Source organism: Corvus cornix, chromosome 14 (assembly GCF_000738735.6).
Source record: "Corvus cornix cornix isolate S_Up_H32 chromosome 14, ASM73873v5, whole genome shotgun sequence".
Lineage (NCBI taxonomy): Eukaryota > Metazoa > Chordata > Aves > Passeriformes > Corvidae > Corvus > Corvus cornix.
Genome location: NC_046344.1, coordinates 11,266,886 through 11,281,876, shown reverse-complemented (window position 1 = coordinate 11,281,876; position 14,991 = coordinate 11,266,886). Strand labels below are relative to the sequence as shown.

General features: G+C 39.9%; 1 protein-coding gene across 1 annotated transcript in view; it reads right to left on the bottom strand.

Moving 5' to 3' along the window:
* The window catches only part of USP7 (ubiquitin specific peptidase 7), a 71,557-nt gene that overhangs the window by 39,384 nt on the left and 17,182 nt on the right, over positions 1-14,991 (bottom strand). The window contains exon 2 of the mRNA XM_039560220.1: positions 1,407-1,511. Coding sequence (XP_039416154.1) covers positions 1,407-1,511 — 105 coding nt within the window. The remainder of the gene's footprint in view (positions 1-1,406; positions 1,512-14,991) is intronic.

Below are 14,991 nucleotides of genomic sequence, written 5' to 3'. Positions count from 1 at the left end.
CCAATGTGTTATGTACTGGTTATATCAACAGCAAACACCATGAGGCTTTCTACCTATAAACATCACCACTAACAACAGAACTTGAACAGAGCTGTTCTTGCCAGTTGGTGGCAACCTATGGGATCTTCTCTTGCCACCCTCTAAATACCATGGCCTGACAGACATTTAACATCTTCTGTAACAACTTTTGATAAGAACAGAATTCCCTGTTTCAGGCACAACTATTTACTCTGAGCAATAAATCAAAACCCTCTGAATGAGATTAGGTAATCACACAAAATTCATAGGCTAAGGAGACTTCATTTTTATTTCATTGTGAGACTCTGGTCATCGAAACCTTTATCTTTGCCAATAATACAGAAGTGATTCAACCATGAGATGCTTTTGTTCTGAATTTAAACTCTATTCTCTTCATGGAACATTACTATTTGCTATCAGTATTCTATGTTCCTTGAATGCATGAAAGTAAGCACTGTTTTCACCTTTAACCTCAAACTCTAATTTTTCTGAAAAAAATCACTCAACATTTTTGCATAACTCTAACTAAATGTTTAAGCCTAGTCCTGAATGTACTCTCACAAGACAGCATGGAATATGGAACAAATCCCACTCATATGATGTCTCCCTTCGCTCAACTCAATTTTATTTCATTCTTGAAAATGAGCAGTCCCTACCCATATCCTCTTGTAAGAAAAGAAATATCATTGCACATTTTCCTCACTAAACATAACAGATTTAAATGAATTAGAGACTTGTTACGTTTCTTTAAATACACCCGGAGTTGTAACTATTTGATCTTCTGTAACAGAAAAACTGTACAACCTCATTTTCATTTAATGGACCAAGAAAAAGACTTCAAAAACACATGTCCCCTTTTATTAACAGGACATTAATATATAATATTTCCTTTGCTTTTGCAAGTAAAAGTGGGCATCAGAACTGAGGGCAAAAGATGTTCATCAACAGAATAGTTACCACTGACTTACCACACAAAGACAAAACCAGAGCACAGCTGCCACCTGACAAGAGAGCAGGACAGATAAGGATTCTAAACACCCCGAAGGAATTGCGTAACTGATAAAATTACTATTCAGCAAAGCCCAGCTGCAGCACCTTTAAAGGGCTGCATCACAAAACATAACAATGGACAGTAGCACTTTCAGCAGTTTAAACGAGTACCTAGAAAGAGTACAAGAAAAAAATCCCAAACCTTCAGTAGTCTAATCCTATTGTACAGCTACGTCAAAAGGATGCCTACACAGAAAACCTGCAGCCATAACTACAAAGGGATTCATTTTTTAATGAGCTGCAGATCACAGGACACAGGTAAGATGGACCACTTTCTCCTCAAAATCATAAAACCAAAGAAGCCAAACAAACCAGGATTTTATCAAATATTTACTTACCATCTTCCATGTCTTCCTCAGTGTTGTTATGTCCGTCAGCCATTGCTACATTCCCATTAATGACAGGATTTTGAGTAATTCTTGGAGGATCATCTGTATCTCCAGCTAAGACAACAAAAAGTACGTAAAATTTAATAATCAGAAATTAACTTTTTTGTCTCAGGTAATGCTTATGAGACACACAAATGGTGCACACTTGCACAGAACAGTATTTAATTAAATTATTTCCCCACAATTGTACTGGTATTTGTCTAATGAAAATTCTTCATCTAGGTGAACATTTATAGACGAAATAAAAAGTCCACATTAATGTGGAGTACAGATACAAAGAACACAAATTGACTTTTAAGTTTCCAAATGGCCTTAAAATCAGCATCTCATAATCAAATCTCATTAAATAAAAACTTTTTCTTGCATTCTGCATTTTTACACAGATTCAAGTTTCTAGTAGCAGACTTGCTAAACAAGTAAGTTACTTTAAGACTTCTTCGGTGTTACTGGTTTTTTTAAAAAAACCCTGAACCTCTAATCTAATGTAATGGTAAGATTTAAATCTTACTTAGGGAAAATTGGAAAGGAAATCCTTTAGGATCAAGGAACATTTTAGATACAACATTTTCCAGTTTCTAGCCATCACTGCCATTAAGTTTTGCTACACTGACCATTACACATGTAAATGCCACTACACCAAGAGATATGAGACAACTCAATGAACTGAAACCCCGCTATTTCTCAAATGCATTGCTTTGATTGAGCAAGCACCTTCCTGATTCCTCCAACAACCGAACAACACCTCCTTCCATTGCTTCCACACCAAAAGCCAGTGGATAGTTTCAGCACGATTATACAAAGTGGATATATTCTTGGATAAACCAAACTGAGTTTTATAATCAAACTGTAAAACCTATAAGCCCTTACAACCATCTCAAGGACAAGCACTACTTAAAAGACACTAATTTAAAAGCAAGGTTTCTCCTTGCTATACAAGTCGTGCTATTAACTTACATATTCTACTATGCCCCAAAAGTCCCAAGGTCACTGATTTGTGTAACCAGGAATAGCGTTATACCCAAAAGCTACACACAAGTTATTGCCTGGGGATGCAGGTAACCTCCGCACAGGAGGGAAACCATTCCCAAGGGACACAGCGCGATGCCAGCTCCAACACAACAGCCTGGCCGTGCCCTCAGCCGTCAGCACCCTGGACAGAGCCGCCCTCGCCACGGGCCCTGCCGAGCTCCCACCCGGCTCCGTGCTCCACACGGGCACGCAGGGATGCCCACGGACCGGGGTGCCCACGGACCGGGGTGCCCACGGACCGGGGTGCCCGGCTGTTTGCAAGAACTGCCAACTACCCTGGACATTTGCCTTCTACCAGATTGCAGCTGAATCTCTCCTGGGCAAAAGGGACAAACACAAGCGACAACGGGAATCGCTGTGTGATTATCTCCCAAGTCTTTCAAAAGCCAGGGAGGAGCTCGCACAAAGGTAGGATAAGCCACGGGGGAAGTGCAGTAGGATCAGTCAGCAAGTGCTTCAGAGTTCTCCCTCTCCTCAGAGCACAAAATGCTTTTGCAGCCTCATTCCAATTCACAGCACACAGGAAGATACTTTCACACCCGGCACTCCTATTCTGATTGTTTACTCTCCTAGTAAATCCGCACAAGTAGTAACCTCTGCCCTCAGCACGACAGAAACAGCTCCGGTTAAGGACTTACTTCTGGATTAGAGCCATGCTAGATCACGAACTTAATGCTCACACACGGCTTTTGGAAGCTTATTAGGGTGCAGCAGATCTCACTGAGGTACCAGTGAAAGGGCTGTTGTGAAACATACAGTGTGCAGCACCCACGACAACACGTGCACTTTTCTAAACTCCCAGTTTTAGAACAAAAGCAAAATCAAGTATGACTTGAAGTTTTGACTTTGTAAGAAAAAGGGTTGCAGAAGATTAGCTCGGGTGTGGTAGAGCCTCAGGGGCCCCCTCAGCAGCAATCGGCACTGGCAATGCTGCATTGGAACAGCAAGTTAAAGTAAAGATTTACTACAACAAAATTATGGAGGGACAGGTTTGAACTCCTGCAACTCAAGAGCAGGAAAAATGATAAAAATCAAAGAGTGAGAAGGAAAGATCTCCATTTCTACATCCTGCCTTCCGCCCCGCCCCCGCTTTTTTAACAGCACGGGCTGGTCTAAACAGAAAGCTGTCCTCTGGGTCACTGCTATCTAGAAGCATACACCATGTTCTCAAAATGCAACAATTGTTTACACTGAATTAACACTAGTTTTTTTTTAATTAGTATTCTTCCTAAAGTTATCATCAGTGCAACTTAATATCTGGAAACAACCTGAAGCAAACACCTGAGGAATAGTTCAATTTTTCATTAAAAGCACATACAATGTTTTCTTTCAACAGGGAATTTAAGTGTTGACACTGTGTTTCATGGGGAAAGAACTCTCCTTAACTAAGAAAATAAAGAGCTTCTAAGAGATACTGCTCTACCTCCTTTGAAAGTATGAGGAGTTAGAGAGCATAGCAATAGCAATCAACTTAAACAGAGACAGCTTCTGAGAGATACTGTTTAGTGGTAAGACAAATGAACCATGATGAATGCCCTTGCTTCTTCTGCTGACATATATAGACAAAAAGTTTGTGATACAGCTTTCAGATATGGAAACCAGATAACACTAGTCAATGTTTTTGGCTTCTGTGAACAAAGGAAGCTTTTTAACTGCTAATAAAATTCAACTAATCCTTTAAACAAACAAAACACAATCCCTCTTCAACAGATATACTAGCAAGCAGTATGACAAAATACATTTTCTACTAGAGCACTGAAAACCAGTAATTTGTGTTTTCCTCTCTTGTCCTTAAGAGCTCATAGGAAAGAATTGTAAAATCATACCAAGATTTAATTAAGAAGTATGTTTTCCTTTGCCTCAAGCAGAGGCAATGCCAAAGACTTAGTCAAATTACACATTACAGGATTAAGAAAGAGGAAAAAATACCTGTCCACACTGGCCAGGAAAACCTTCCTACCACACATACTACTTAATACACTGCTGTCTTTAATGCAGCTTAAACCACAGTGTGTCAACATCACGCCAGTCATGTCATCTGTCCATTCCTAGATCAGAATGCCCAGTTTTAATCATATCCCTGGAATAAATTTGAGATGCAGTCTATGAATCAACTGAAAGTTAACATAAACCACATCAATTAAGGACCTTATGCATAGGAAAGCAACCTTATGAATAGGAAATGTTTTTAACTCTTTAAATACATTACTGAAAAATATTAAATAAATACAGCCTTCAATAGCAAAACTGTAGACATTGTAAGACTGTTTTGTAAGCATTTGCTTTCCACCTCCCCAAAATGCAACACATAAACCTTTGTAGATATTCTTTTGTTACAAAAAGGAATGCAAGGCAACATAAAAAAATAGTGATGACAATTTCTTCTGAAACATTTAACATCACATACCATTTTCTCTCTGCCCATAACACTGTGTTACAAATGAAAAATACATCTTGAAGGGTTTAAAGGGGGTCTCTGAGTTTGGAGGTTAAGACAACTTCCAAGAAGACACATTTCAGATGTTAGTTTGTGCAAAAAAAGAGCTTTCACTTAGTTACTGAAAGATCATGAATGCTGAAATAAGTCTGAGATATGTGACTGGAACAAAACTGAAGCGTGACACCACAGCTTGGGAAGCTGGTAAGAAGTGTCAGTCAACCTTACATAGACAAATTACTGGATTATATATAAATGACTCTGCAGGTGCACACTTCTTATCACTCATTAACTAAGTCTGTTACTGATGTGTTGAGATGAAAGCCTGAAAGCAAAATGGTTGTGGCAATTGCTGCAGGGGAAAGCGAGGGAGAGAAGGAAAAAAACCCAACCAAATTCTCTGAAACTATAAACTTGCCATGCAATGACAGACCCTACAGAAAGTATATATATTAAAAAAAAATCTGCTTGTTATGGACTATGAGCTCAACATTATCATATTCAAATACTCACACCATTAAGCAATCAGAATTAAAACAGCATCAGTGCTTTAAAAAAAAACAACCCTGTATTCAAAAAAAGCTGTTCAGATGGATTCCGCCTGTTTAATAATATGAACTCAAGTGTCACTGAAAGATACACTGCTCTGTTCTACTGTTCACAACAATTCAAATCCACAAGGAAGGAATCTCAGTTTGCCGTATTTTTTTCCCACCGATGAGAAAGCGGAAAAGATTTTGTCAAGTTCATATGGCCTCTGGCATAACTTAAATCCTGTTCTAAGACAGGAGCACTGCAGAGTGCTCCGTCCCTGAGCTGCAGGACATTGCTCAGCATAAACACGTGTTTGCAGTAACATGTGGCCAAAAGCTACAGAATGACTCCACAATCACAGCAATTCCACTACAACAGAAACTGCCTCTATTTTAAAAGCTATGACAGCGAGCTGTAACTTTACTAGCTGGCTTTCAGTCATGACTCACATCACAGCAATAGTCAAAGTCTGAAAGATTATTTATAATGTTTGTCATTAGCTTTTGGAGCTGGCAGCCACTGAGGAGACACTGAAGCAGTCTCCGCAGCAGGTTATGAAACATTTGTTTCCTCTTGAGGTTAAGGAGACCACAGCGGAGGAGTAATAGTGATACTAAAAACTTGGTTACAGTTATCACACACATCCGTCTCACACTGGAAATCACTCGGACTGAGGGCTTTTAGTTCCTGCAGACAGTTTGCACAGCCCTCCATGCAGCAGTGCCACAGCAAACCCAAAATGAGCAGGGAATTGCACCAAGGGCAGCATTAGCAGCCTCAACAGGGTCAGTCATTCACAGCAGCTTTAAGAATACCATGAACTTTCATATCCGGAGTTTGGCTTTTAGTGGAGGAACGCAGAAAACAACATAACTTTCTCCTCTTCTGCTCGACTAAATGGACATTCCAGAATCAAAGCCTTCATGAAAGTTTTTAAGGAGCATTTTTCTTTTTAAATACAAATACAACACTGTATACAGATATGATTGGGGGGGGGGGGGAATTCCAGTGGATGAATGAGCCTGCAGTAAACACTAAGAAAAGGACTTACTGAGTAAAAATATAAGATGGCAGGAGATAAGAATAAAGTCAGAGAATGCAAATGAGCAAAGCCCATGCTGTAGCGGTCAACCTACATCAGCATCAAGGATATCCACTGCATGCTCAATACACAGTCGAGGTCTAGCTTTGCACCTCAGCGTCAGGACTCAAAGCTGTCACACCCCCCAGGGCAGCCCAGCAGAGCCACGGTCCTCTGCACTCACTACAGAACATCTCTTCAATTGTGGAACAAACCAGAATCTCTTCAAAAGCTTTTAAAATTTTTTTTTTTAAATGCATCAGTATTTTAAATAAATCAACATCTAGAAGTTTACTTCAGTGCACCGTTTAGAATACCAGCCTGACATGGATAATAGCACACAAGTAAAAAAAATAAAGAAATCACCACTGCTAGAAATCATAATGAATAAACATTCTGTGATTTTGAGTGTTATAGTAAATATCACCTCTTTAACCACCAAAGTGACCCTTGCTATTGTAGCTATTGGGCAGCATATCAAAACACATAATTGAGAAATTCCTAAAGCAAGCAGGAAATGTCATGCTTTCTGAAGCAGTTACCGAACTGTGGTGCAAAGAGGACACTAAAGAGACTCAAACAGAAAGCATGAATATTACTTATTGAAAGCAAACAAGAAAGTTAGAAAAATGTGAAGGAGATGATGAACAAATACCTGCCTTGAGCTGGAAGAAACAATGCCAACAGGTTACTTCACAACTCTGTAGCAAAGACTGCCCAGACCATGCCTGTAAGGGCTGCAGGCACTCCAGTGGAACTGGTTTTTATGTGGCTGTTAACAGCTCCCAAGAAAACTTGTGGGCTCCAGCAGCTTGCTTCTCCAGAAGTCTGGAAACCAGCTCTCTGAAAGCCAGATGAACAGGCAATACTCCCAAGAGGCAGGGTTTAAAAAGAATAACCAAAAACCAACCAACCAACCAAACACCAAGACAAAAAAAAAAAACAAAACCAACCACGCACACCAAAATTAGCCAAACAAGCTCCCAACTCCATGACCTGAATGGAATTCATTTACAGTAGTCAATCTTTGAACTACTAGAAGTGTTCAGTCAAAAATTTCCCCTCACTTGCCTTGGAGGAACTCAGCTTTTCCAAAGTAAGAGAAACTATTTGGCCTCTAATCCCTACCTGCAGTTAGAATACAAACACCACTTATTGCACAAAGGGACTCAAGAGAAAAGGAATTAAATGAAAAGCATTCTACACAGCTTCATTTTTCCAAGACAGTCCTAGGTTGCTATAATGAAAAATCTAAAGAGGAATCAAGCAATTTCTGTACTGTGGCTGCCTTTCAAAAGGCATCCAAAAATAAAGCAATTCACCTAAAACATTTCAAAGGTATGAAACAGTAACAGAGACTGAGATTAATTTTGGCCAGTAGAATGGGAGGAGGGGAAAGGGAAGTACATAAAGCCCCATGATCCTATGGATCAAGATGTAGGTATCTGCTGTCACAGATGTTTCCATGATTTGTAAATATTATGTCATTTCTCTTAGCAGTTAAAAGTTAATTCTCCCATTAGCAAAATTTGCAATCTTTTGCTGTGGTTTCATTTATTCTTTTCCTTTCTTTATGGTTCATTACTTGATCCAGTGCCAAAAGGTATCTAGAAATGTATGTACCTTAACAAGAAAGTTATGAAGGACAATGACTAAGTCTTAAGGGGAAAAAGCTTCTAGAGAAGTTATCAGAAGGCAAGAGCCAAGCTTACAGACTAAGGGAGAAAGGTATTAGGGGCATAGGAAGCGAGCAGACTTCCAGCTAGGGAAACAAGATCTTCAGTGCTTTCAAAATATGCCTTAGTCCATTTAGAAAGAAAGAAGAAAAGACATTTATTTACTAAAGAGCAAGTAGCCAACGTTAAATCTTAAAAAAAAAAAAAAAAAAAAAAAACAAAACCCAAACCAGTATTATATGGAAGTCTCTTGCTCTCAAACTGTCACCTGAAACAAGTAATTATTGCATTATTGACTGGGAATTGCAAATCTCCCACAGAAGGAGATGATGTTACACAAGACAGCAAATGAAGAACTGGGATGGAACAACTTCCTGGAAGCAGACTCATCTCTGCCATGCCTCCAGAATATGTAGCAATGACTAGACAGACAGTAACAACACTGCAGCCACCACTTATTACACTGATCAATCATTATATTCCTGCTGCCTCGCATTCCCATCACTGGGTCTGCCCAGCCAGAGAGGACATTTTGACAAAGCACAGGATGGCCAGACTGGTTTCTAACTGTGCCAATGTAACTAATGAATGGGAACAAAACTGTATTAATAGATTACATGATTATTCTATTCTTAGATAAAACAAAGCAATTACACTCTAAGAAGCCCCTGAACACTGAACAACACACATGAACAATACCAGTCTGTAAGGTAAACAGTATCAGAAGCTTCATCCCACTGATACAGTTATCTTCATGCAAAAATGAATGGGAGGTACAATGTAACTTTGAGGATAGAAAAATAGATGAGAACAAATAGCCTATACAGAACCTGCTTTATAACTAAGCAGCTTGCTGCAGCAACTCACTTATCTGCTGATCTTCAAAGACAGGAGCAGGCTGATGGCACTTTACAAAACAAAACTCTCAAAATGTTTTAAAAATGTGATTAACTTCCTCCTGACACATAAAAAGCATTTAGGGTATTATCAATACAACTACTCAGTGAACTTTAGGCTGCCATTGAAGAAGTCACCCCAATATTTGCTAAAACCAACAGTGACTAAATTACCTGCTTTCAGCAGTTTAACCCTTTGCTTTATGAATAATTCAATGTCAGATGAAAGACTGTGTGAACCAGAGTGCCGTTTGGACACTAAAAACACACCTGTAATTATCCAACAAATTTACAACTTATGCTCTTGGTAAAGGAGTGTGTATAGGCAGCCTTCACATTTCAAGGGATCTTTCAAACGCTTTTTAAGCCACAGGTGTTTAATAACTGGGGTAGACAGCAGCACTGGCATGAGATTTTCTTCAGTAGAGTGAAATTATTTATCAGAAGACACCAACCTGCCTGTCTCATTATTCTGGCTTTATGCATTATACAGTGTCACAACCTCTTGGCACTCACCAGGATAAGAGAAGGTGTGCTGAAAAATCACAGTTCCTTTTCTTAGTCTGAAGAAATTTTTTAGCTTAGGTTATGCTTCTAGAAAACTATCAGATCAGGAAGAAACGCAGGAAGACTGCTTCTGGCTACCCTGTAATACTCAAAAAACAGTAACTAGAACAGTTGACAGGATAAATTATTTTCTTCCATGATCAGAAAAGGCTGAAACATCACAAGTGTCATGACCTATTATGGCAGCAGCTCCTGGACTTGGACTACCTTCTCCTTGCTGTATCTAGAGCAGCAAGGCTACAGAAGCAACTACCCCAACTCGTCACGTCTTGTCTCTGCACATTCCAGAGATGGCAGTGTGATTACATCTCTGCTGGGATCGGGCACTCGGTCCCAACCTACCGAACACACCCTAAACAATGTGTTTTTCCAGTATCACACCCCTCTTTATGTTTTACTGCTCTACTGAGTAATGGCCTTCTCTATCGCAACAACAAAGTCTACCATCCATGGCATCACTAGAGAGGTGGCAAAACTACTCACAGAAAAAAGGAAGTTCTGACAGAGGGAAGAAAAGGATGCACCCTCAGCTGCAGCCAGGGCAGTCCAGGCATTTATGTTTGTGTGACACTTTACCCAGCATGCTACAGTGTTGTGGACATGATTGTGGTGTGTTTAAGACAGACAATTAAAAAGCAATTAAAATGAGTATATTTGGATAATAATATGAGCACATCATGGAATTAGTGATTCTGCTCCCATTAGCACTTCTCTCTTTCCTTGTGGAAGTCTAGAAAAGCACACACCTCCACCACCAGAACCAGCACGATTTTTATTACTTGGATACATACATTTCACAGAACTCACTTCTGTATCATTTTGGATGAGTACAATCCAGAGTCTCAGAAAGTCTTGGGGTACATCTATTTAATTAACTACAATAACTGAACACTCACAATATGCTTAAGCAGCAAAAAGGTTTTGCACATTTACCAGTAGCATAAAACATTGCCTTACATGGGTATGATCACACATACCACTTGCCCAAACTAGCTCTGAAGGTACAGTGCTTCTGCGCAGTTACTTTGCTACAGAGTCAAAATATTATTCATCACTATTTCAGATTCTGCAATTCTGTTTTGAGACCAGAATCATCCTTACAGCAAATGCTAATTGCACTGCTCACTCCTGAACTCAGCCTTGAAGCATGCTGAGTTTTGATCACACTAGCGGTAGCACAGAAAGATAGCCTGAATGTATTTTCCTAATAGTGATGTGATTTTTAAACTGTTGAAACACTGTTGATCTGTCCATGTTGGAGTTTAAAAGCAAAAATAATTTCCTAGGAGAGGAAACACCAGATAATAATATGGATTTGCACTGGAATTAATTTTATAGGCACTAGAAGGAAAAAACACAAACCACCTACTTCAGCCCCATCCTTTAATTTACCTTTAAACAGAAAAGATCACTCCAAACCACAGAAATTGTGCAATGTGCCCAGAAACCTCACATTTAGGGATCTAACACCTCCAGCATTTGTTCCTGTTATTTTCAGTAATGCTTTTAAAGGTCTATCCTTTATTACTGGAGATTTGCTAACACTGATCTTGTTTTCCCTCTTCCTCTTATGCTCCCTCCTATGCAGAAAAATGGATAGATACGTAAAGCAGGTTCACAGGAGTCACAGATAGATACTAATTCTGAGACTAGGCTTTGGTGAGAAGAGGGAAAGGCAAATAAATCAGATTCATGAAAACAACATTAAATACTACATACAACTGTGAAAAAGCAGGCAAGCACAGTTAATTGTGTTTCCTTCTCACCTGACAACACAAACAAGCTTAAATGCAGGCTCCTTTGCTGCATAGTAAAAGAGTCAAAATCAAATATTCTCACAAGAAAGTACTCCTTTGAGGAGGACTATGGAACATGTTTCAAAGGTGGCTGTTGTAGCAAAGCAGCCTGAAATCACAGGCCAAAGCATCTCCAAACTTGATCTGGTAATCCTATGGCAAACCTAGGAAAGAGCAAAAACTGTGTCCCTGAGGACACAAAGAGTGGTGATTTCTGCCATGCCACTGGATGCGTACACTGCCCAGTGGGGATGCACAACTGGAATATCTCAGAAGCACAGTATCTGACTACGTTTTTCTTGAGGTGGTAGCTTCGGTGACCAAGAACCACTACAGACTCTAATTAGCACAGTGCACTGAGTACTAGAGCAATCTGAAATGTGGAAGCAGAAAGATATTGTTTATACAGAAGAACCGTAAATCAAGCCTGTTGTGTGTGCTGGTTTGGCTTCTCCATGACTAGAGAGGGATACAGGATTTTCTACTACTTACAATACACAAGGGACTTTATATTAAATTACCAGAATGCAAGTTTAAAGAAACAAAATCTGCTCTCCAGACTTTTAGCACATATTTCCTCAGTTATCCAGGACCCTTCCTAGTCTACTCAGTCAATACCACTAAACAGCCATTTGATACCTCGTACCATCTTTATTTTCCTTGCTGTAACTTCTTTACTTCTCCTACACCTTTTCAAGATGGAGGAGGAAAGCAAGGCTGTTAACCAGGCTGCACTCAGTGTTCAAAATGCAGCAGCACAGTGAACTTACACAAAGCATTTATTATTCCCAGTTCACTTCCAAAGGCGATGCAGTGAATGGAAGAAGATTCTATGAGGAGTGGTGAAAAGGTACAGAGGCAGCATGGCCAGGCTCAGACACCCTCGGGGTGTGCACAGCAGGGAAGGGAACTCGCCATCCCTCCCCTGCACTCACGTTTAACATCAGCATCTGCCACTGACAGACCTCAATGCACCAGGTTAAACAATTTTGCTCAACCCAGGGTGGCTAATCTTATGCAAATATTCAGGGTTTCCATAAGGAGCTTTTGAACATTCATACCGGGAAACCTGTTACCAGCCTAAAGTTTAAAAAAAAGCCCCAAAACCAAAGTTCCTGACTGAGAACGGAGTTTTGCAGAATCTATAAAACTTTACTGTAGAAAAAAAAAAAAAAAAAGCCTATTGCCACAGTGTTTGGCACTTTTAATTCAAACTAAGAGCAGGCCGAAGTCATGCTTCTCTTCCACTCCAGGACAAACATTCCCAGTCATGGAGAAGCATCCAGGCGGCGTGGGGCTGGGAGCAGGATCAGCCCTACAGCCCCAGGTGGGTTTCCTCCTGGTTTGAGCAGCCAACTGCTCTGAGCAGCCTCTGCTCCGAGGAAGCACCACGGCAGTGAAGTGCAGAGCTGAACCAATTAGCGTGGGGTGCCCGGTGCTGATAAATCCTAACCTCATGTCAGGGTCGCTTTTACAAGTGTAGATTAACCGTGGGGAAAACGACAACAACAATTAAACCATTCAAGGCCTGAGGTTTGGGGTTGTTTTGTTAAGTCCTTTATGTGAACTGATCCACATGCACACGTGCACGGCCTGGTAACACAGGAACATTTACTGCTTCCTGCCAGCCATACAGAGAGCACTGCTGACAAAATCATTATTTTCTACTGAAATTCAGTTTTCACTGTATTTAGTAACAGATACATTTCAAGCACAAAAGTAAGCTATGATTTTAAGAGATTCCTACTACAAAAAAAAAAAACAATCTACACTTTGGGTTAATTTTAACATTTGTTTTCGATGTAATTAACTAGAAGTAATTATGCTCTCATCTAAAATTAACAACTGCAAAATGAGCAAAACAAAAAGCGTTCCTTTTTTCAAATGAGATGATATGGAAAAGAAGCTGCTTTCTTGTTCTCTAAGACCCAGATTTCAGAGTTCTATCCTCCACTAGTTTCCCAAATTCCTGAAAGACATGGTTCCCGGGAGCTTTTGAGGTTGTTCCTTAATAAGCTCAATTTTCCAGCCCTGTCTGTTAGCACTGTGCCATGTTCTACAAAAGCTTCACTGACCAAAGAGGACAAGCAGGGAATGACTGCATGGAAGGGGTGCCCAGCTGGGACGTGATGCCCCTGCCTTGAACAGGCAAAAGGCTCAGGGCTGGTGCCCCAGGGAGCAGAGGCTCTAGGGCGCTTTAACCCATCCTGCTCCCATTTGGAAAACCCCTTCCCTGCATCAGTGTCCCCATTTTGGCTGGAGTCTCCGTGAAGATTTTGGGGTCTAGACACTCCCAAGAAAACCCAGCCATTAAATTTCTGGCCAGCCTTAATCTATGGAATCATCTGCCAGGTGGCTGCTTTCCCCTACTTTGTAGCATAAACACTAGCAATCATTAAAAATAGTTTTAAAAGCCTTAACAGAGCGCTGAACCAAGAGTTTTCCTTAGTGTCTACAACAGAACCATTAAATCCCAAAGCAGTTTATGCTTTCTTCAGTATTCATTTTAACTAAGGGTTTACCTTTATTTTCCCTTTCCATTCTGACAGCAACCTTCCTACCCCCAAGTGTTAATGCAAGAAAATAATTATTTAGGCTCTATGAAAGAGTTGATTATTGTTGTAAAATATTCTGAAGATCAGCTTCACTTTACTGCTTTGAAGATGAAAGTTACTGTACCAAAAACATCCAAATGTTAGCAGACACCAAAATTAGCACTAAACAGTGTTAATTATTTAATACTGTCTACACGGAGAACAACTTTCTTCAAACAAATAACACAGCTGAAAAACTGTTTTGTATGGAATCTCCAGTGTCAGTCTCCACTATTTACCACTGAATTCTTAAAAGAATGCAGAATGGGAACTTTATAATCCTCAGCTAAGCACTCCACTGACAATTTTATCACTTTTCTTTGTCAGCAATTTTAAGTCACATTCTTTTCTTACTGAAAACAAAAGAAAACTTTTAAGTGACTAAAAAAGCTCTTCCTGTTTAACTATTCAGTGTTAAATAGCCAAGCAGCTGTTCTGGTGCCAAACAGGCTGCCATGGGACCATGGAACCAAGTCCCTGCTTCCCCAGGCCTATTAGTTAAGCAATCACTATCAGAAACGAAGTTATACTTTGTATTCTAGAGAAAACAGTATACAGACCCAGCCACATACAGATTTTGAGGCTAACTTGCTTTTCCAAATCCTAACACAAACACACTGAAATCTATGAGGCAAAGAAACTGCTGCATACTCCTCTACAGGCACATTAGTTGTGAAAAGCCAAATTCAGACCTCCAAACCCGAGAAACTTGTAATGCAAACAAGAGTAAAAAAGAACCTACTGATAAAACACTGAAACACCTCTAAACAAGCAATCTTTTAGAACTATTCTTTATCACAGACAGAGCTTGAACCCTGTGCCTCATACAGTAACATCTGCAGCTGCAAACTTCAAAACTACATGGTTTATGCAAACAACTATTTCAGAAACAGAAATACGAAGGATGCATTTAAGAAAGACGAC